The following is a 23,217-nucleotide window of genomic DNA, read 5'->3' on the forward strand; positions in this document are numbered from 1 at the left end:
TTAGAGACAGGGTTATTAATGGATATGTTGTGGACTGAGGCAATACCTATGTCTGTAATAACACATGGTTGTGTGCTTTACCCCAAGGATCCTGGAGCTTCAGCAGAGTGGTGACATGGACATCCTGAAGCACAAATGGTGGCCCAAGAACGGCCAGTGTGACCTGTACTCCTCAGTGGACACGAAGCAGAAAGGAGGTGCCCTGGACATAAAGAGCTTTGCAGGGGTTTTTTGCATCCTGGCTGCGGGGATCGTCCTCTCCTGCTTTATAGCCATGCTGGAGACGTGGTGGAACAAGAGGAAAGGCTCCAGGGTCCCATCAAAAGAGGTACTTGACTGAAAGCTTCAGCGCCATGTTGAGCCCACAAGTAGGCTGTGCTTCCAGAGAGGTTAATCACAGGGAAGGGGATAATGGGTTGGGGGTGGTCTTTGTTTCTTCTTTCCTTGAAGAGTGAAAGTAAATCTGTGAAATGTAAAAATTGGTAAGACCAGTACCAATTTTCATTTTAAGACATCCCAGATCCATGAAGAGGAGACAATCGTGTTTGAAAGACTGACAATTTCATGAGCCATAATGGGCCTTGAAATTCTCCCAAATCTCAGGATAGACCTTAAGTCCATGATTTTTTTAAGGGCTGTGATTCCCTTGACCAGTTCACAAGGATGCTTATCACGTTAGTTCAAATAGTTGTTTAACTTATAGGTAGATTACTTGTGTCTCTGAGATTCGGCCTAAGAAATGCAGTGTTACAGTAAAATAATGAGTTTTCTCTTCACCCCCAGGGACTGCTTCCCTCTGTCTGTCTGTAGACCTATGGAAGTGATCATGTTTTTATAGCTCTTTAATGGCTCTAGGCTTAACAAATCCACACGGTGGAATCTTCTAGAATTCCATAGTCCTCCTTTTCTCACGAGTCAGCTTAACTCCAGGGCCATATTAAAATTTTTCCAGAGCTTTGAAAGAATAATTTCAGAGTTACATGTATCTTTTAAAGTGCCCTGTGCCTTATTTTCATCCAGAAAAAAAAAATGCGTGTTTATCAGAGACTATCTGAAGTTAAAAATAAACTACTTGATTTATTTATCTTATTTCCATTGGACCAAAAAGGTGAAAAATTTTTTATATAATGAAATCATATTCACTAAAGCTTCACAGATTGAAACGAAAACAACCTGAATTTGCTGAATGATTTGACTTTCTAGATAGTTTCAAAGAACAGCTTTGAACTTTCTGTAACTAGACCTTGGCTAACTGATGCCTAAGCAAATCCTGAGAGGATCTGCTTTACAGCACAAATAAAAATGACTTCTCATTTTCATATGAATTATTGCATGCTAATGTATTCTTTCAAACAGACTGTTTTCTAAAGTTGTCTGAGGATCCTTTCCTGCCACCTTACATGCAAAACTGATCAGCATCATTGATAAGGAAAAGCTTGGCTTAGCGAAGAGAAATCTTAGCTTCCTACCTGAGTGATCATACAGTCTAAATTAGTGGAGTATAAACTAAAAATTAATCAGGTTTTATTGTAGTGTTTTTTTTTTTAATGGAATAAACTTCTGGTATCTCTACTGACATTGATTCAATGCAAAAGACCACATTAATGCAACATTATAGCCGAGGCTTCCTATTCTCAAAAATCTGGAAATTAAGGACTCCCCAAGCTCCTTACATTTTGAATTACTATATATGACATTAAATTTTTGCATTATTATATCTGTTGATGGATGACTATATTATAGTTGCTGTGGGAACCATAAAATTTTATCTTTCAACCCTCTAACATCTCAGTGATAATACTGCATTAATGGATATTTTTATTGGATTTTGAAATGAGAAAGGAGAAGGAAGAAAAGTGATGCACATCAAAATATTTTTCACTAAGGAGCACTATAATTGCACAATGAAAAAAATACATCCTCCATTCTAATTCATAGCAGCTAATCCAGATCGTATGAACAAATATTTTCTCCTCTTATGACGAACAGATATTTTTAAATCCTCATAAATTTAATTTATTGAACTTGGTGATAAATAAGACTGATGAAAAGGACAATTTTCTTGCCTGCCACTTTTATTTTTCAAATATTGGGCTTTAATGCTCACTTCTAGTGAAAATCCTAAGGGATTTACGAATTCGTTTCAACTCCAGAAATCTAAGGTGTTATACTCTTTTTCTTCATTAAGCACCTTCTTACTAAGACTCTATTAGTGTAGCTCAAAGCGTCTTTGATTTAGAGGCCATTGAGCATTAACGCGGCCCTAAACTGAAGCTGTCACTCACACGTCATGGCTTGAAGGGGTCTCTAAAGGCTCTCGTGCTGACCTTACAGTATTGCCTCATTCAGGTACTAGATAGCTTGAGTGTATGAAGTCCCTCAATCAGAAACTGATTCTCTTGTGTTGAATGTTGCTCTCTGTAAACAATCTCACATATTTCTAGCCTAAAGAGAAATAACACTTTAACAGTCACTAACACTTTAGTGTGAACTAGCATATCAGATAATCTTGTATCACTTAATCTCCAAGAATGGAAAGTTAAGGTTAGGAGAAGGAGTGAAAGGAGCAAGTAGTCAAAGGAACAAAAACACAACTTGGAATGAGACACCCTGAAAAAGGAGGAAGCATGCATAAAGAAGAGGTGGGGAGGAGATGCGTGGCCAAAACCATACTTACTATGTGTATAATTTTGCCTGGGTCTGTCTCTGCTCTTGTAGAAGGCAATCACCCATCTAATTCTCCCATATTTTGTAGTTGCATGTGGCATATGCTCCTTTTAGAACTTTTATTGCAAGAAAAGTATAGATAACCTTATCTCAGAATCCTATTGGTACCCCCAGAACCTAGCACAGTGCCTGGCTCATATTAGGTGCTCAATAAATATTCGTTAAATGAATAAACCCCAAAGTTCAGTTCATTTACCTATCATGTTTGCTGAACTACTTTTTTTTTTTTTTTTTTTAACCATGAAGCTAGTACTGATGAGAACCTTATCTTCTTTTTCTTCATCTCCAGGATGACAAGGAAATTGACCTGGAGCACCTCCATAGACGTGTAAATAGCTTGTGCACAGATGACGACAGCCCCCATAAACAGTTTTCCACCTCGTCAATTGACTTGACCCCTCTGGACATTGACACTTTGCCAACACGACAAGCACTGGAGCAAATCAGTGATTTCAGGAACACTCATATTACCACAACAACCTTTATCCCAGAGCAGATCCAGACTCTTAGCCGTACGCTGTCAGCTAAAGCTGCCTCTGGTTTCGCTTTTGGCAACGTGCCTGAGCACCGAACTGGCCCTTTTAGGCACAGGGCACCTAATGGGGGCTTTTTCAGGAGTCCTATAAAAACAATGTCATCTATTCCTTATCAACCAACTCCTACCCTGGGGCTCAATCTGGGTAATGATCCAGACCGAGGCACCTCCATATGAGCACCCAACAAAAGCTCTTCACTGTTTCTTTTGTAGGACTCCCTTTGCAAGGAGCGACTGTAATATTGTGGGACTAACATGGATGTAACATTTTTTTTTTTTAATCAGGAGTATTAGTAACAATTCTAGTTCTTTCTCTCTACCTTCTCCCTCCTCTCTCTCTCCTCTGTTTCTTTCTCTCTTTTCTTCCTGGACATTTCTCTCCACTTTTTTCATTACTCAATTGATTCCCCCAGAAGGTAGTATATACTAGGATCCTATTAGTCCGCTTTTCATATACTGTACTTCAAGTATAGGAAACGTGCACTGAGTATACTAACAGTATATGCAGGATTAATTTTACATAAAGGCCTCTTCTGTAACATTTCTCTATTTTTAAAAGTATAATTGCAATAACGTCAGTCTTTTTACATTCTCCTGCTGCATCCATACCATGCTCCACTGCTGCTGAGTGTCCTTTAACTGTGGGCCAAAGGCAACCCCTGCAGTGTTTATAGAATAATCTAAAGACCATTCAGGCCACATAATATGAGAATGCAATTTTGTAGGATTACAAACAAGCCATTAATATGCCAGTCAAGACTACAGTTAAAACTACTCTTGCACTGCAACAGTGCATATGACCTTTATGCGATTGTACAGTATGAAAAGTGTTTTCTTATGTACAGTAAACTTTATCATACGGCAGCAGCCTCTACGGTGTTAAATAAACTAGTATCTCATATATACATATATATGCACCTATATAATGTGTATATATATTCAAAGGAGGCCATTGCTATTGCAATTCATTTAATAAAGCTTTAGTTTAAAACAAGTGTTGTATACAGGAACTATGTATAGTGCAGGGGGTCTTTTCAGTTAGAAAAGGCAGGTTGCTTTAATGTTATTCTGACTCGCATTGTTTGCCAACAGAGAATATTTTATACTTTTGTTATTAAAACATCCGGGGCGACTTAATATTTGTTCCTAGATGTAACTCATTTGAATAGCTTTTTGCATTTGTTATTCAGCACTGTATAAAGCTAACCTTGATAATTTTACTTTTAATTAATTATCTAAATGGAAAATGCTATTAGCTGAACCATGTCCACCACAGCACGGGGAGCTCTATACGAGTTTAAACGTAGATCATGGAAGGTTAATAAATTCTCTTCCAAAGCAGTAAGCCAATCAATACAGCTGTAGTTGGGGAGAGATGGGAGCCCTTAAGAAATATTGATGTGGCCTTAATTACTGTCATACATTACCCTAAAGAAGAAAATAGAGCAACCATACTGGGCTCTCAACTTCAGCCCCTTTTTTTATTCAGTTCTATTTGGAGGAGTTATGTGTTTTTTACATTAGTGCCAAGTGTATAGAAGGATAACAACAAAAACAGTGCCTCTTTGTGCACAACCCTTTTTAAGGTAGCCTTCTTACCTGTTGGAAATGTAGAATGAACTTTGTTTGTAATCCTTAAATTAAAATGTGGTAAGTAGGAAGCAAGAACTTATCCTGTGTTTTTACGCAGCCATACACTTATTTTAATCTAATTCATTCCGTGGCTAGGATTGGTATAGGAATCAACCTATGTGATTTGCTTTAGGAGAAATTAAAAAGTATATTCTTAAGGTATATTATACTTTGATGCTAATTCTGTTCTGGGAAGCATCTTGTCCTGTCACTGTTTTTGTACTAAATCTTCAAATATTGTCTACTGTGTAAGGCAGAAAAATTTCTTATCATGCAAAAACCATTTTGTTTCCAGGGTAGCAAGTATCTAAGTGCATGCACAACTTGTTCTCCCTTGTAACATTCATGATCTCATTCACGACTCTGATTTTAAGACAAAAAGTCTTTTCAACAAGCTATATAGGGACATACCAGATGTTGCAGTGATTTTAGCTATCAACAAACTGTTAACCATGTACAATATTTAAAATAGGCCTATTTTGATGTATTGCCTATTATACAAATACACAAACCACTTTTTGGAGGCCTCAGTTACGAGTGGCAGAGCTTTCTGTGTATAATTTGTCTAAATAATTTGTCTAATAAAAATGTTTTCTAAACTTGCTCTCATACCATTGAAGTCTTAACTATACAATTTGAAAATGCTTACTCTCTCACAGATAGAACTGACTTTTTCTAAAAATTTATCTTGAATTAATTAAAGCATAAAACACATTAAGTTTTACTAGCAGAACGATGCCATGATGAGCGGCTCTCTAAAAACAGTAGCAAGTGATGTTCTAAACCGATGAAAGACTGCCTTTCTGCTATTTGAGACAGTTTGAACCAACGATACGTCTGTTTTCCTTTTTTGGGAAAGATTTATCCTGTTTCATGTAAACAATGCAGCCATTATAATAATAGCAGGATGAGCGTTTGTTACATTTTACAAAAAGAAAATTAAGGGTAATTATTAAACTTAGAATTGTGTATTAATAATTGCTTTGCTGTTGGCAAAATATTCATCATGCTGAATCTATTAATTTGGAAATTAACTGACTCCAAGATTATTTCTAATAGAGTGTTATTTTCTGCATTTGAACAATATTTAATTCTTCTAGCATTTAACTCACTCAGTGAATATATATCTGAAAATATATTCAATTTAGATTAAATTTCTGCTTTTCTATAATTCCATTAAAATGATTTTTAAATGTTGGATAGGAGGAAGTGTAGAGATCTAGACTATCATCTCCCTCATTTTACAAATAAGAGAACATAAGATGCTAAGAAGCTGTGACTCGCGCAAATGTTTGACAATCTGAGACTTAACACTGAGTCTTTTTTTTTAAAACTCTACCATGCTTCAGTCACATCCACGCAGGTCCTAATGGGTTGTGAATTCACTGCAGAGATGGCTCAAGTACAATGCCTCCACCCACTCCTCTCTCGCCAAGTTTAGGCTGCAAATCTCTAGAACCGTCCTTCCTCATGGGGGACCAGTTAGAGCATCTGATTCAACTGCTCCTTTTACAGATGGGAAAGTGAACACCTCAAGCTACGTCAGGTCACAGCTAGTGGCAGAATTCAGGCCGTCCTGCTTCTGCCTGGCGCTCCTTCCTTTAGCCCATTGTTTGCCCTGGTTCTCACCACTTACACCAACCTTGCTATTTCAGAACAAGACAAACCCCTTATGTCCACGAACGTTTATTCCAGTCAGAGGTCGAATTTACTCCCCTGGTGAATCGTTAAGAGAACTGGTTTTCACTTTCAGCCACATCAGAACTTATGCACAGCTTTGGTTTCATCATACATTAGAAAACTGTAAGAGCGTCTTTCTTCCTCATACACAGCAAGCTACAGGCAATTTGTTGTTTCCTCAATTATGTTATTTTTCATCTCTCTCAGTTTGGGACTGGTTGTCAACTGAATAAATACTTTAAAAAATAGACTTTGCTGAATGGTACTTTGCTTCATCAATTAGAAAAAAAAAGATGAGACAATCCATTTATCCTACATAATATCTTCTAAGCCACACCACTGGATAACAAATTATAAATATTCTATAATCGGAATTTTGGAATGGTGGAACACATGCTGGATTATGGATATAATAAATAAAGCAGCGCTAATAACTTTTGTGCTGGTAAACATAGGTTTTTAACCTTAAATACACATCTCATAATTGATAAAACACAGTGGGCTCACTAGAAATGGGCTTCCTTCTAGAGTGTTTTTATTTCTAAAAACAAATCCTTTATCCAGTCCTTGTGGTCAGATATTAATAAATGGCTAGCCATTATGACATTTTATAAAATCATTTCAACAAATTTTAGTAAACACCCTCTCACGAGGTAGCATATATGAGCTCCCCTGTGTGGAAATGACTTAACCTGACATTGAAAAATTAGGAGATAAAGCTTTTTAGATTTGATAGATTTAATTCAGTTCTATTAGTGTTTACTGAAAACCTATTATGTAAAGCCACGGTGCTAAGCAGTTACACGTCACATAAATGAAGACATATATTTGGGAATGGGTCTGCATGTGTTCTACTGCCCAGGCCTTTCCTTGTCCCTCAGCAACATGCAGGATACAGAGACCACCTTACAGACTTTCTGAGGTGGCAGAATTAGTCACCCCAAAACAGTACCATCCTCTTTGGGCCTGGGCAATCCAACTGACCGGACCAATCCATCCTGGTAGTTCTCATGAGCTGACTGAGTCTACCTTCCTAGATTCAGATTCCTTCCACAAACAAGACCTGAAAATCTCCCAAAATGCCAGACCATGAGACCAAAGTTTCAAAAATGTGAAAATCACCCCAAGCCACAGGCAAACCGCTACCTGACCCCTTCTCATCCACACCTGCATGCGTCCACATCAGAGTGACTCCTGCCCTCAGGTGTCCACCTCAGAACGATACACAACCATGTTCCCTCATTTTCTATCCCTGCAGGGCTCAGCCGTTGTGATGGTTAGAGCTATAGGGTTTCAAAAACCTTATTTCCAAGGGACCAAACACAGTAAGTCTTATTCAGGCTACTCTTCAACTTTCATAAACTTTTATTTGTATTGCAAATAAGGCTCCTAGTTACCATTCCTATCGTTTAAGACAGAGGATACAATGTGACCTAGGATCCCCACGAAAGTCAAGTGTTTTACAGGCTGCTCACCATGAGGACAGCTTCCAACCCACACACGCTTTCAGAAGAACAGAAACGACGTGGCTTTGCTCTATTTTATGGAGCTGCATAGAGGCATGGAGCAGCGACCCCACCTAATGATTCAGCCTACCGTGAGGACAGAAACAGACCAAATGAGCTGCCTCTCATTTTCTCACCTGGCTTTTCCTAATTTCTACTTTTTCAGTAGTGTTCATTTGTTTCCATGTAATATTAGTAACAAGGCAAAAATTGTTCAAACTTGAGAAAATTTTTCCTATCTAGGACCAAGTGTCATCTTTTGACTGATTTTGCCCATTTCTGGAGTTTCTTCTAGTGGAGACGAGAAACTGGCTGTTTCTTCTGCACATGTTACCTACGTTGTGCTATAGACGTAGCAGTCTAGCCTTTGTGAGGGATGAGGGCCTTTTTTCCTTTCGGAGAAACTCTATCCAGTCCAACCTCAGAATTGGCAGCATGTTCCAAGTCTCAAACTATCTGTGATACGATAGAAAATTCACAAACTTTTTAAGACAACATTAAGTTTCCTTAATTAAAAGCTAATTAAGCTTAATAGCAGCTGCTTTAGAAGGAGAAGCAGATGTCACAAAATCAAAGTACAGTAAAATGTCAGAACCAGAGAATGGGCAGAAAACATTGCTTTCGATAAATATTTTGCCTGCCACAAGATTTGAAATATAAGTAGAAGGCAAACTTTAATTTTTAAAGTTGTTATATTTTATTTTTATATTGGTGCTACTGAAAAATTTTAGGAATCAGCCTATATCTCTGGCTATTTTTAATTTTTAAAAAAATATTTGCTTATTCACTGCACAAAAGGTTCATAATGGGGGGGGCTTTGAGAATTATCCTAATGTGTAATAAAAAAAAGGTTCAATTTGCAAAAATTTAAGTGATATAAAATGTTTCAGAATCACAGCCTCTTCATGAGGCAAGGGGTACCTATAGCTATTTCATACTAGGTAAATAAGGAGCTGATAGTCGATATTTAATTCCTCTTCAGAATTATATTAAAGTTGATCTTCAAGTTAATGCTAGCCTTCTATTAATATCTGTTTATATAAGTTGGCTATAAAACTTATTTTTAGAAATCAAAGCACTATAAAATTAAGTTGAAAATAAAGGTGTCACATGCCCAGCTGTCTAGTTTGACTTTTCCATTCTAAAAATAGTTATTAATACTTAATATGCTCAAATACTTCTATAGGTGATGTTAAAAAACATTTTGAACATTAGTTGTTAGATGAAGTAGAGCTGCGTCATATATCTAATTGACGTAATTGACATTAGATATCAAATGCAGAACTTTCATTCACACTTAATGGTTTTTAATGAATATAATACTTCTTTCTAAGTGAACATATTAAGAATAAAAATTAAAAAGAAGCAGTGCAGGGCTTCCCTGGTGGCGCAGTGGTTGAGAGTCCGCCTGCCGAAGCAGGGGATGTGGGTTCGTGACCCGGCCTGGGAAGATCCCACATGCTGCGGAGCGGCTGGGCCCATGAGCCATGGCCGCTGAGCCTGTGCGTCCGGAGCCCGTGCTCCGCAAGGGGAGAGGCCACAACAGTGAGAGGCAAAAAAAAAAAAAAAAAAAAAGAAGCAGTGCAGCAAGATAGACATGTAACTGGGCCTTCCAGATTTCAATTCTGCATAACTAAGCATCTTAAAACTTACTGCTCACTCTGATTTCTCCATGGAAATGTCATGGTAAAAGTAATTGCCCGTCATCTGAGTAACTCTCACACGTGTAGTCTCCAAAGCTTTTGGTGTGTCCCGTTAACATGGTAAGTCCTATAATACTGCTCAATCACCAACAAAGAATATATTTTAATTCTTTCCTGTTCATCATCACTAAATGACGTTTTTAATTCTTACTCCATAATAATGATTTTGTGTCTCTTTTTAAAAAACGAATATTAGTACATAGATATAAACTTTAGTAAGGCTGCAGAGAGAATATTAGGAACAAAACAATCACACAAGATCAATCAGCCCGTTGACTAGCACTACCTGAGCACCTACTATGAGCGAGGCACCTAGGGCAGAGCTTTCCTAAGTAGCATGCCAAGGCACACTCCTGGGCCAGCAAGGGTTCCAGGGTGCTGAGTTACTGGTGGCCCCGTCAATCAGGGTGGTGGAGTGGGCCCCTGGGCTGGAGCTCTGCCCATGTTCTTGTCACTTACAGCCGGACTTTGCTAAGACAGCTTCCAAAGCCGGAGAGACAAAATATACACATTTGAAAAGCTGAATCAAGACTCACGGTTTAAGTAACATCAGAAGACAAGAATATGAAATATTATGATACACAGTACATTTAATTGTCAAATGAGTGCTATCGAGAAAATAGTCTATGAGAAGAGAAGAAGAATGAGGCTGTGTGGCTTGACATTGTTTCATGGAGTAAGTAGAAATTTAGCCTAATCATAGAGGAAAGGTCAGAAGAATGCACAAGGGCCTCCAAGTGGAGGGTACGGTGCAATCAAAGCACAAGAATGGGAGAGAATGTTCAGAGGAGCAGTAGCCCACAATGTCTGGAATGTGGGTTTCATGTCAGGAAGTATCAGGAAGTAAAGCTCGGGTGAGACTGTGGGAAGCCTGTAGGCTGGCCTCAAGAGATTACACTATATCCGGTTCATTCATTCATTCATGTATTCAACATATGTTCGCTGAGGTTCTGCTGCGTGCAAGACACTATTCTAGGTGCTGGGGATACAACAGTAGACAAGACAGAAATCCCTGCCCTCATGGCATTTACAATCAACTGGAGGAGATAGACAATAAGAAGGATAAATAAGTACGTCGTCTATTAGATAATAAGTGCTGTAGAGGGAAACAGAGGAGGACCAGGAAGGCCAGAGTGAAAGTGGGGCTTTACTATTTGAAATACGGTAGGTAGGGAGGCCTCACTGATAAGTTGACATTTGACTGAAGCTTTTTTTGTTTGCGGTACGTGGGCCTCTCACTGTTGTGGCCTCTCCCATTGCGGAGCACAGGCTCCGGACGCGCAGGCTCAGCGGCCATGGCTCACGGGCCCAGCCGCTCCGCGGCACGTGGGATCTTCCCGGACCGGGGCACGAACCCGTGTCCCCTGCATCGGCAGGCGGACTCTCAACCACTGCACCGCCAGGGAAGCCCAGCCCCCATTTTGAGTGTTATGGGAGAGTGGCATGTGGTGCCGGTTTCCGGCCACGCCTCCATTGGAATTTCAGTTTCTGAACCGTCAGCTGGTGGTCACAGAGGCTCACGACCTTGGCATGTTGGAGATTTCCATCGTGGGCATTGGGGAGCCACTGAAGATTTTCACTGAAGGAAAAACAGGCTCTTAAAGAGGTGGTTTAAAAAGATTAAGCTGGTAGTAATTCATGGAGTGGAACGGAAAAGAGACCAATTAAAACACGTGTGCAATAGTTCAGGTATGACCTGAACTCTGTGGTAGCCCAAAAATGGAAGGACGGTGCAGATGGTAGATACATTCTGAAGGAGTAATCAAGAGAATGTCATGATTAACTGAAGACAGAGTATAAAAGAGAAAAATCAAATATGATTTTTCAAATTTAGATGCGAGAAAAGTGGAATAAAATCCACCAAAAAGCGCTGAAGTCAGAAGAATATATTTTTTCTTTTGTTAATCTTCATTTTTTCTTAAGCTGGGAGGTTGAAGTAGAAGACATCATAGAATTGAGAACTGTTTGTTCTCCTTCATGTGAAGCTTGAATGCTGGGTTCTTAACAGGTGGAGGGCACCTCAGGCATCATGTAGAGTCCATGGCTTTTTACCTGTGCTCCCCAGGTTCCTCAGGGTTTTCCTCAGGATTTCTGGGGATGCGGCCCTCTGGGCTTCAGTCAGCGCGCTCTGCTTTGATCTCTTCACATATTCGACTTCCGATGATTATTTCCCTCACCCTCCGAATGACGCATTACTGACAGATGACCAAGACCTCAACTCAGATGTTTTCTGAGGCAACCCACTGAAGCATTCAACAATTTTAACTGCCTAATTGTTAGATTATTCTTCTTACAGTTGATCTCTGGATCGTGTCAAAATTTGCCCCCTATCGGTTCTTTGAAATGCTACAGAACAAGCTTCATCCCTTTTTCTCACATGACACACACCATGTTGCCCACACAGTGAATACCCCAAATTGACCAAACTATGATACAGTGACAGGGACTCAAATACCATAATGGCGGCTTGACATAGACCCAATATCTCCGAAGTCCTAAAGAGAGAGAGACCTGGGGCAAAGTTCCCTTGCATTTTAGGCTGCCTAGAACAACCATGGAGCAGACATACCTGAACAGAAATCCAAACATAATGTTCTAAATACAGGCTTGTCTTATAAAAAGAGCAAGCTAAAATTAGCCCAAACATTACAAACACCTGCTCTGTGAAACACCTGCCAGTATACTTGGCACCGTAAGTCAAATCAAATACTTGTGGAACCAACCGTGCTTGGTTCCCATAATTGCTGTGTGCTTTTAGTCCTATTTCAAGAGAGTTCAGAAAGCATCGCTAACACAGTTAAGTGACCTGTAAGAGAATAAAAATTTAGGTGTGAAATACTCATCACCAATCCTATCCTTTTTGGGTGTTTAAAAGAAAAAATAAAGGCGAGCTTTCAGCAAGCAGGTGCCATCGAAAAGACTAGTTTTGTCCTAGATGTTGTCTGCCAGCTTTAGCTCTCTCTCAACACGGAGGTTACGATAATGCTTCCCCTTTAAGAGGTCAAAGGTGATTTCCCAAGTCTAAGGAAAAAAATGCCTTTTATCAAATACAAAACCAGAAATCGGTAGTATGTGCCTTTACAACTTTAGAATAACTCTGGTAAAACCTGTTGTTCAAATTGTTTGAGAATATAATTCTTTGCAATTTACTCTTCCTCCAGTCTCACTTTTAAAGCCATAAATCACACAGTCACACATGTATACAATAATCTTTCTTTCCTCGAAAAGGAAATCGTACACATACGGCGTACACAGGTTATATTAAACATCTACACAGTGTAAGGATTTCAAGGTAGTTTTGCAGAGGCACATTTTCTGAATCACACTAAATAAAATACATGGCATGTATCTTCAGCTAGAATTATTTCAAATGCGGGGAAATTTAATCAATGCTCATCTCAAAATTACGTTGCCAATTTCTGCCACAATTCCTATCCTTTGCGGGCCAAAATTTATGTTCTCCTAAGCATAGCACCCATGCGGAGGGAGGGAGGGCATGCCGACCACGTGGAGGCACAGGGCTGGGCTCCGTACACGTGTTTCACTCGATTCTCATAATATCTCTGCAAATTTGCTCTTGCAGATGCTAACTGAACAGTTTAAAAACAAAACGAACGGAACAAAATCTATGACTCTGCAAAGTTAAGTAATTTGGCCAAGAACACACAATTAGCAAGTGACACAACCAGAATTCAAACCTACATCTCTCGGACTCAGAAACTCATGCCCTTCCACCACAATGGACTGCTCCTGGGATCAAAGAGAGATGGGAGGGAGGGGGCCATTTTCTGGTCCCTCAGGGCTGCAAGAGGCTCTGTACCCTACGGGGCTCCATAAAAATCAACTGGTCCTCACTAGCTGATACACTTTTGATACAGAAATTTCAAGCAGTAAATAAAATATTCATAAAAGATGAATATAAATAATGCATGCAGCATAGTTGCCTAGAAAACGTAAACAGATTCCAAGAAAAACCCTGCAAAATTAGCATCTCCACCAGAGTCTGTGCAGAAACCAGCAAACCCGCCCAACCTTCTGCTTACCCTCTTTATCTCTGCTAATGGTGTCAGCGAACTTTCCGGTCTCCTTCCCCTCTTTGTTAGAATTCCTGGGCTTCCCTGGGTGGCGCAGTGGTTGAGAGTCCGCCTGCCAACACAGGGGACACCGGTTCCTGCCCCGGTCCGGGAAGATCCCACACGCCGCGGAGCGGCTGGGCCCGTGAGCCATGGCCGCGGGGCCTGCGCGTCCGGGGCCTGCGCGTCCGGGGCCTGCGCGTCCGGGGCCTGCGCGTCCGGGGCCTGCGCGTCCGGGGCCTGCGCGTCCGGGGCCTGCGCGTCCGGGGCCTGCGCGTCCGGGGCCTGCGCGTCCGGGGCCTGCGCGTCCGGAGGCTGGGCCCGTGAGCCATGGCCGCTGAGCCTGCGCGTCCGGGGCCTGCGCGTCCGGAAGCTGGGCCCGTGAGCCATGGCCGCTGAGCCTGCGCGTCCGGAGCCTGCGCGTCCGGAGGCTGGGCCCGTGAGCCATGGCCGCTGAGCCTGCGCGTACGGACCCTGTGCTCCGCAACGGGAGAGGCCACAAGAGTGAGAGGCCCACGTACCGCAAAAAAAAAAAAAAAAAAAAAAAATTCCTTAAGTGGAAACATTAGAAAAACAAACCCGTATGGAGTCAGCTTACATAATGCTCCACTACCTGACCCCCTTTTTTGCAGCCCTACAGCTACCGGACAAGTTTAAGTACATGTTAGCCTCTGTCTGGAAACACTACACTAGGTCTCCCAAGTGTTGCTCTTTTCCAGCTCACCTCCCTCCTACCCACCTTACTAGGTAATCTTACTAAGTGATTTTTCAAGTCAGGTAGCTCCATGATTTAATTTTTTCATGGTATTTCTATGGCCCACAAACCCAAGGCCAAGCACCTTAGCCAAGAATCTCTTCAAGCAGGAAGCATTAAGGCAGCCTTCACAAAGAAGCAATATTTGAGCCAAAGAGGTAGGATTTTGACAATCAGAGATATGAATGTAGGCTGTAAAAGCAATGTGCAAAGATGAAATGGGAAAATACACTTGACAAGTATTGGACCAGGAATAAGGCTATTTGGCTTGAAAGAGGGGGTTTATGGAGACAAACAGAAGATAAGGTAGTTGGTTGATACATTCAACAATTATATTCTGAGAGTTCATTATATACACGACAAGACGCTATGTACCGCAGTACGTATAAACATGCAAGACTCCCAAAGCTATTACGAAGAGATGTCATGTGTATGCGTAATTGCCACATAAGGCAGCGTATAATGTGTCCCATCACAATGATACAACTTATTATAGGAATTCAGAGAAGGGAGAGAAGGTTCTCCCCTAGAAAGCTTTTTATTGAAATACAGTGATTTTAAATTATATACTATAAGTACTTAAAAATAGTCCAGAATGTTTTGTGAATTCAGAAAAAGGCAAGATCTTTTCTCAACAGGGTGATAAAATGTCTTGGTGGAGAAGACAGTTTTGGAACTGGGCTTCAAAAAGAGTATAATTTCTACAAAGTAGAGAAAGACATTCTTAGGTAAAGGGAAAGATATAATCCAGCTCACAGAGGAGGAAAGCACAAGATGCATCTGAGCAGGATCCAACACATGGCCCATGAGGAGCAGTAAGGACTTAAGGCCACAGAGCTACAGACATCAAACCCAACTTCCGACCTAATGTTTGAGTCTCATCCCGTTTACAATCTATTCCATTTTTGAACATCTGGGAACATTAGGAATATGACAGTGTTTACAGTCTACTGGGGAAAACAGGCAGGGACAAAAAATTGCAGTAAGTGCTGTCATAATGGAAATGCAGGGTGATTTGCAAACCCCGAGCTGGGATGGGAAAGCTCCCCTGTTGGGATTCCGAGCTAGACCTACAGGGAAACTGAGAATCAACCAGGCAGAGGAGACCAGGGTCGTTTACACCAGGTGACCAGCATAGACTCAGACCTGAAGCCAGAGGGCAAGATTAGTTCCAGGGACTGAAAGAAGTAGCCTGAGCTGGAACTTAGAGGGAAAGGAGAATATCAAGAGAATAAAATGAAGAGGTAGGGAGCGGGCCTTGAAATGCTTCATAAGCCAGTTTAAAGAATTTGTATTTTTAAGGAATAAAATTCTGGGCAACACGAGGGAGCCATTAAAGTGTTTAGAGTGGAGTAGTGACCTGATCATATTCTTATTTTAAAAACCACTTGAGCTGTCCTAGGAGAAAGTTTTGGAGTAGGAAAAGATCTGAGAAAGGTGGACCAGTTAGGAACCTCAAGGGGCAATCAAGGTAGAGTCCTAGTGTCTGGTAGTAGCAGCAGGGAAAGATGGAGGTGGAAAGATTCCAGAGAGAGTTGTGGCAGAAATGGGCCTGGGTGTGGGCTTAAGGTATTTTTTGAAGTATTTAGTATAAGTGAAATCGTGAGACGTAACAAAATCATCCAAGGAGTAAGAGGGTCTAGTTAGCAGAAGATAAGATCTGGGCATAGAACCCTGAGGAGGATGAACATTTGATCAAAAGACCGAAGAGTGTACTAGCTAAACGATCAAGGAAAACACTATAAGAGTGAGTAGCCGGGCTTCCCTGGTGGCGCAGTGGTTGAGAGTCCACCTGCCAATGCAGGGGACACGGGTTCATGCCCCGGTCCGGGAAGATCCCACGTGCCGCGGAGCGGCTGGGCCCACGAGCCATGGCCGCTGAGCCTGCGCGTCCGGAGCCTGTGCTCCGCAAGGGGAGAGGCCACAACAGTGAGAGGCCCGCATACCGCAAAAACAAAAACAAAAACAAACAAACAAAAAAAGGCAAAAAGGAATGAGATCCAGGACATGATTAGTTTTCAATAGGAGAAGGGATACATATTTTACTGTAACTGCATGACAGGGTGATAGGATGAGTATGAATGCAAGTAAATGTCTATGTTCGATTGCAGGATGAGAACCCTGTTGGAGTCTAGTTTTCATAAGATAGAGAAGGCAAATCATTGTGAGGGTCATGTGTCAGAGATTTTAGAAGAATAAGGAATGGAGAGCTCGCTAGAGCAACACAGTTGGACTGGTGTACAGCTTTGAGGGCTCAGCTGAGGTTGGGGGCCACGATAAGTCCTGTTCAGTTGTAAGGGGTTTTCTTGGATCATTCTCAGCAGCTTCTGTTTAGCCATAGGAAGACAGAGTTGGATTTAACCACAGCTGCAGATTTCACCTAATTATGAATAAACAGCAGAGCAATGACTCAATGTTACTAAAAAAAGTTCATCTTAATGGGGTGTCGCAGTGGTCTAAGATGTATAGAAGGAGGCCATATTAATTAGGGTAAATAATGCTACTTGCTATAAAAAATACCTCCCCCCAATCTCAGTGGCTTAATATAATAGATTATTTTTTCACTCATATAAAGACCAGGAGAGGGTGGTCTTCCATCTGGCGCTTTAGGGCCAGGTTTGCATCTATCCAGTGGCTCTCATGCCCCAGGACTTTGCACCTCCTATGGACCTTCTGCATCCAGCTTGCAGAACAAGTAGGGAGAGAACACGGAGGATTGTGGGAGTTTTAATGCACCGGCTCTAGAAGTAGCACTCGTCACATCCACTCACAACCCATTGGCTTATCACAGGGCCACATGGAAACAGCTTTGCTAAGCTTCTGCCCTCACTGCCACAGAGGCACAGAGTCAGGTTAGGAAGCTTTGTAGTCCTGAGGCTAAACAAGACAAAAAGCAGTCCAAGTGAAAATGAAAGCACATTGATTTTTCTGAGAAAATCAATAGAATTTGGTGATGACTTAGATCAAGGATGATAAACAAGGTTCTGTCTAAAGCACAACATTAAAAAGAATTATGAGGTTAAAATCTAGGGTCAGTGAGACCTCCCCAAACCATCCTACTGAAAGTTATGACCCCTTCTTCCAACACTTCCCATCTCCTCTTACATGGCTCAGTTCATTTGCGTAGCACGTATGGTTTACTATGTGCCGTGTACTAACACATTAAGTAATTTACTGACCTGGTATTGTCTTTCTCCTTCTGCTTGAATGTAAGCAAATTGAGGGCAGGCTCTTTCCTCGGTGCCTGAAACAGTGCCGGTGCCTGAAACAGGAGATATTTGGTTTTAAAAATATCATATTTGAAATGAAGGTAAAATATCCAGGTGGATATATTCAGCAAAACACTGAAAATGTAGAACCTGGGTTTAGCCAAAACATTCAGAATTGAAGTCTCCGGATATAAAGATACGAGCCTCAGGATAAGAAGATGGAAAGTCATTCAATGGGCAATGAAATTTTTGTGTAGCCAAATTATATGATCTAAGGGACATTTGAGGATAATTAATCTAGTGGCTTCCTGTTGGATAGAGTAACAATACCGCAACTTAATTCTGTCGAAAAAAAATTATGCCCAAAAGGAAAATCTTTAGTGCATTACTTAAATCAGTATCAGTGTGCTAATATAAGGTGTACCATATACACAAAAGAAATCCAAAACCTGTTTTCTCACAGTTCTGCTGAAAGACAATCAGCATCTCCGCCCTCTTGTGGTGGTTCTGGAGAGACACAGGCTGAGCCTTCAAGGTGCCCTGAATTGAACTGTTCCTTGACCACACAGTGGAAGAACAAATCGTCTTTGTATTATTCTGTATCTGTGTCCTTGGCGAACAGAGAAATCACCTTTTCTCCCTTCACAATCTTTCTCCTCCTCCTATCCGTCCTACCTCCCAAGTAACAGCTAAAACACATGGATAATAATAATACTGGGCAAAAATCTGAGTCAACAAAGTGCAAATGCTGGATGACTTAAAATGTCTATAATTCAAATTTTCAGTAAATAACCATTACATGATTTTTAATTGCTAGTCTAAATGTTTGTTTTTGAATTTCATCTAAATTAGCTATTATGAAACTTAATAGGAAATTAGTAAAAATAGTAACGCCATATTTACATGTAAAAATACTTAGAAATACTGAAGACAATATCCAAGCTCCACACCAACTAACGATTAGGGGCTTTTAATAAAGAAATTGCTAAAGGTTCCAGTGATTGCTTCACTTCATAAAATTGTTAGGCTGATGTTGAGCTAATGCTTCCTCCTATCTCATATACCAAAAGGGAACCTACCCAGTGACCCCAACATGATCGTGGTAAAAATCTATTCTCCAATCCACATACAGGACAAAAAAGTACATTCTTATGATATTTTTGATGTCACATTTTTCCAATTTTCTTCATAAAACATTGAGTGGAATTACAGTAAAACATTCTGTATAGCCCCATATTTTTCTATCCCCATTAGAATAATATGGGACATACTGTACTATATTTTTTAAAAATTCAAATAAGACCAGTTTAAGAGCAGTTTTGGAGGGTAATTGTTATATAAAACTTAAATATGCACAGACTTTCCAAAATTGGTAAAATATGAGAATCTGAACCTCTAGAGAATTTTAGAAAATTCCAAACATTTTAACAAATATTAAAAAACTGAACAGTTTCCTTATAAATAATCAAAATATAAACAGCGATTTCCCTTGATTACTTTTTAGAATACACTACAATAAAATGAGCATGGATAATTCAGTATAAGTATCTAAAGTGACTATTTAGAATCTAAGAAAATTAGGTAAAATAAAAACAGTCTTCAGTTTACAAAATGTTCATTTTCTGAAGTTCATTTACAAGTCACTTATTTTGAACACATGGTATATGATTCCATGGGGGAAAAAAGATATACATAATTGTTGTTTTTTAGGTTAGCCTTCAAAAAACGTTGTTTAACCATTAACATTATTGAAATATTTTTAATAAAATGTTTTAAAGGCATTACTTGTACATTAAATAGGTTCTTGTGCAAAGAGAAAAATACAATAATACAAAAGAGTATAAAATTTTAAATATTTTGAGAATACTGGTATCCTGCAAAATAGGTTAGTGGCATCATCAAAGACATTGAGTCTAAAGGCTAGGGTTCAAATCCATCATTTGTCAGCTGTGTTACCCAAGGCAAGTTACTCAGTGTCTCTGTGTTTCATTTTTTCATCTATAAAATGAAGATAGTAATAGGACATTCTTCATAGTATCCTGAAAGAACTTAATGTCTGATATTAAATGGAAAGCACTTGAAACCCTTTCCTCATTCACAGTAGGCTCAAAATAGTCTTACAATGTTATTATTCTGTACATATTTCTGTTTAATATAATAATATCTTTTAATTAATAAAAGCACCTGCTAATAGAGTGAAAAATATGGTGAAAGCTAAGACAATTCTTAGCTAAGACAATCTTTCAAAACAACTCTATGGAAGTCAAGAGATGTCAAAATGAAAATACATACACCACTCTGCTGCTTAGAAATTGTGTCCAATGTTGTGAAACTGCAACAGAAAGTTTAAAAAATGCATATATTTCTTAAAACATTCAAATTTTAGAAGTAAAAATTTTATTCCAAAGAAAGCAAGCTTTTAAATATGCATTAAATTATCTCACCATGCCTTCAAGGTCAAACTGTCCTTCTGATTATATATTAAAATGTGTTTTATCTTAAACATCTCAGAGCTTTAAGAGCTCAAAGAAGTTTCAGCAACATTATAAAAAAACATATCCAAAGACAAGTTGAAAATGAGGGAGGTAAGCCTGTTAGTTTGGTAAGCTCTACCAAACTAACATTGAATTACAGGCTTTTAATGCTTTTAAAAAAAGGGGGCGGGGTCTTTCTATTTTCTGTCAATAAAGGAAAAGAAAGACTGCTAACATTAGGGAGATTTTCATTTTTTATGGTTTGAGCCATTAAAAATATGTTCATTCTTCAAATTAAAATAGAAACATAAAAAGAGATGGAGGCAGTTTCTGACACCACAGACCTTTGATGTTAGCTGAAGTAGTGACAAATGCAGGGCTACACTGAGACAGAGCCTTCTTTTTCTTTCTCCAGTCGCTCTTTAGGGAAGAGAAAACACTAACTTGCGCTCCTCTCTCATGTTGTGACTCCCTGCTGTCTTCTACAAGGCCAGATGGTGGCGCTGTGGCACCATTTGTCGAGATTTTAACATTGACTCGTTCTTCCATAAGTAACAGCGTTTTGTGAAAAGACTCAAGCCCTCTTTTGAAAAAGAAATTATTTTAAACGTACTTTATTCTTCTCTTTAGCGGTAGGTAAGCCCGACATTTAAGTCCTTTGGTTATTTTATTTTTTACTCTCTTTACAAGGATGTTTCTAAAACGTATAAATATAGTGACTTAGAGTGTACTTCCTAAAAAATTGACTAGGTGGTCATAGAGTATGTCGTTTTTCTCTTAGTGCATGAAAATAAAGATAGAAAGAAACGAGTATATTTTGTCCACATTATTTTCAGATACCAATAATTTGGTACAACACCTCCTAACCCCAATCTACTGCCCAAATCTTCAGAAAAAGAAAGACTTTTCTCTTAAAAAATAAAAATTAAAAAGTATTTTAAAAAAATAAACAATTTTAATTCAATCCTCTTTCTAAACTCTCAGCGCTTGGTGGGAATGTTTGTTCCTCCTGACAGTGATGTTATGTGATGCACACATCCCCGCCTCTAAGTGCCCTGAACAGCTGACCTTGCTGATCTCATTCTTCTCGGAAGTCTAGGTTTCATCTAACTTACATCCCAAAGTTGAACAGTGAAAACTAAGTTGGTTGATGCAGGATTGTGAACTGGGCTGTTTTCTTCCCCATTTACGCTACTGTCCACATGCTTCTCCTTTTACCTTTGGCCTGCCCGGGACAAAAATCATGCTGGGCAACCCTACACTACTCCTTTCACCCCACCTCTGATGCCGAATGAAGTGCTGAATAAACAGCAGAAATCAATGCAACTCTTGGTACCAGGTCCAAGCAGACATATTGCAGGTGAAAACTGAAGCCCTAGAAGGAAAACACATTAGAAAAAGGCAATATGCAATTTTAGAGTCTATACAACAAGGCCGTCTGTGACCCATGTTATCTTGGTGAATGAGCGAGGGGAGGGAAGGTTTCACGAGAGCCCCCTATGAGTGCCCAGCTGGACGGGCCACCCTCCATCCACTACCACATCTACTGCTCCAGGGAGGCATTTCAAAGCACTGGGCTTCGGGTTTCACAGATTTTCCCACCTCTTCTAGATAAACTGTGAAGCAAGCTATATGTAATTTAGCTATAGTCTTCTACAAATACTGTTTTAACCTATTTTTTCCTATGGAAATTATATTATTTTCCAAATAAAACCTTATGCTGATTCCCAATATGCCAAACAAAATCAAAGCAGTATTTTCAACATATTTTGTACCTTAAAATTTATGAAATTTACTTATTAAAAGGCAATAAATGAGGAAAATGGTTGACTGTTCTAGACCAAAGTCTAAACATTCAACTTATTTTGGTGTTTTGATGGATCCACAAACAAAAGTAGTATAAGAAAGTGTCTACACCATAAAATTTGAGGGAAGCCATTTCTAACCTGCTTTGACAAAACCCTATTTGCCTATGAGACAAAAAAAAAAAAATTACAGTTGGAGTAATTGTATTCTAATAATAAAAATAAAGACATTCATCTATAACACACTTTAAAAGCCACTGTTCTAGAACAATGCCCTGACTTTTTTTTTTTTTTTTTTTGCCTTAATTCCATTTTGTTAGGCAATTTCCGATTTCTCCTGTGTTCGAAGTTGGTCATAAATGAGAGAGAATATTTTCCAACTTTGCTCTATGGGAGTTTCAACCACTACTGATGGTTGTCTATAATTTAACATGCCTTTTGAATTTCCATTATCTTAGTTCTAATTGTCTTATGAAATTGTAATACTGAGATGCACTTTAAAAAAATGATTTGAGAGACCATCTTTCCAAATTCCACAATGCTACTGAGTACTTTTGTGAACAGGACACATAATTCAAAAAGAATTTTCTGGTGAACAATGAGGTGGGGCTAAGCCTCAAAGCTTCAGGAGCTCCAAGGATGCAGGAAAAAGGAAAGGAAATATGATGAACGCTAAGTCCCCTCAGCATGCTTTCCTCACCCAGTTTTCTCATCTTGGCACTCTCCTCCAGAGCCTCCAAAATCAAAAGGGGAAAAGTGAGGTGAGAAGAGGGGAAATGCCAACGATCCTGCCTTTTGTTAGGGACCAGTTCTGGTTTCTCATCCTACACTAATGTGGAATTCTTTTAAAAGATAGAGGCTTTCTGATTTTTCCCATCTGCAGAAAAATAAATAATAATATGATTTACCTGGTTGCAGATTTTCTTTAGGGAGGCTGTGAAGAAGATGACAGAATACAATTTGTTTCCCTCATAAATGCTTCTCCAAACTATACAATCAAACAAGCAGAAATTCTATCAGGTTGTCCCTAACCCCGAGCATAAACGATAGGTTCCTTTTTACATGGCAGTGATAACGTCTGCAGAGTTTTATTTCCAAGGAGACAGGGCAGGATTTGCTG

The 23,217-nt window shown here is 39.6% G+C and overlaps 1 protein-coding gene across 3 annotated transcripts in view; it reads left to right on the plus strand.

The window, feature by feature from the left end:
* Positions 1–23,217, plus strand: part of GRID2 (glutamate ionotropic receptor delta type subunit 2) — a 1,386,623-nt gene that overhangs the window by 1,347,690 nt on the left and 15,716 nt on the right. For 2 of the 3 annotated variants that reach the window (XM_004276975.4, XM_049709174.1), the window contains 2 exons: positions 88–328; positions 3,017–5,503. In XM_004276975.4, the coding sequence (XP_004277023.1) occupies positions 88–328; positions 3,017–3,439 (664 nt within the window). In that variant the 3' untranslated portion in view covers positions 3,440–5,503. Of the gene's footprint in view, positions 1–87; positions 329–3,016; positions 5,504–23,217 lie in introns of those variants that run through there. The other variant, XM_049709175.1, reaches the window with a different exon arrangement.

The sequence above is a fragment of the Orcinus orca genome, chromosome 4 (assembly GCF_937001465.1).
Source record: "Orcinus orca chromosome 4, mOrcOrc1.1, whole genome shotgun sequence".
Lineage (NCBI taxonomy): Eukaryota > Metazoa > Chordata > Mammalia > Artiodactyla > Delphinidae > Orcinus > Orcinus orca.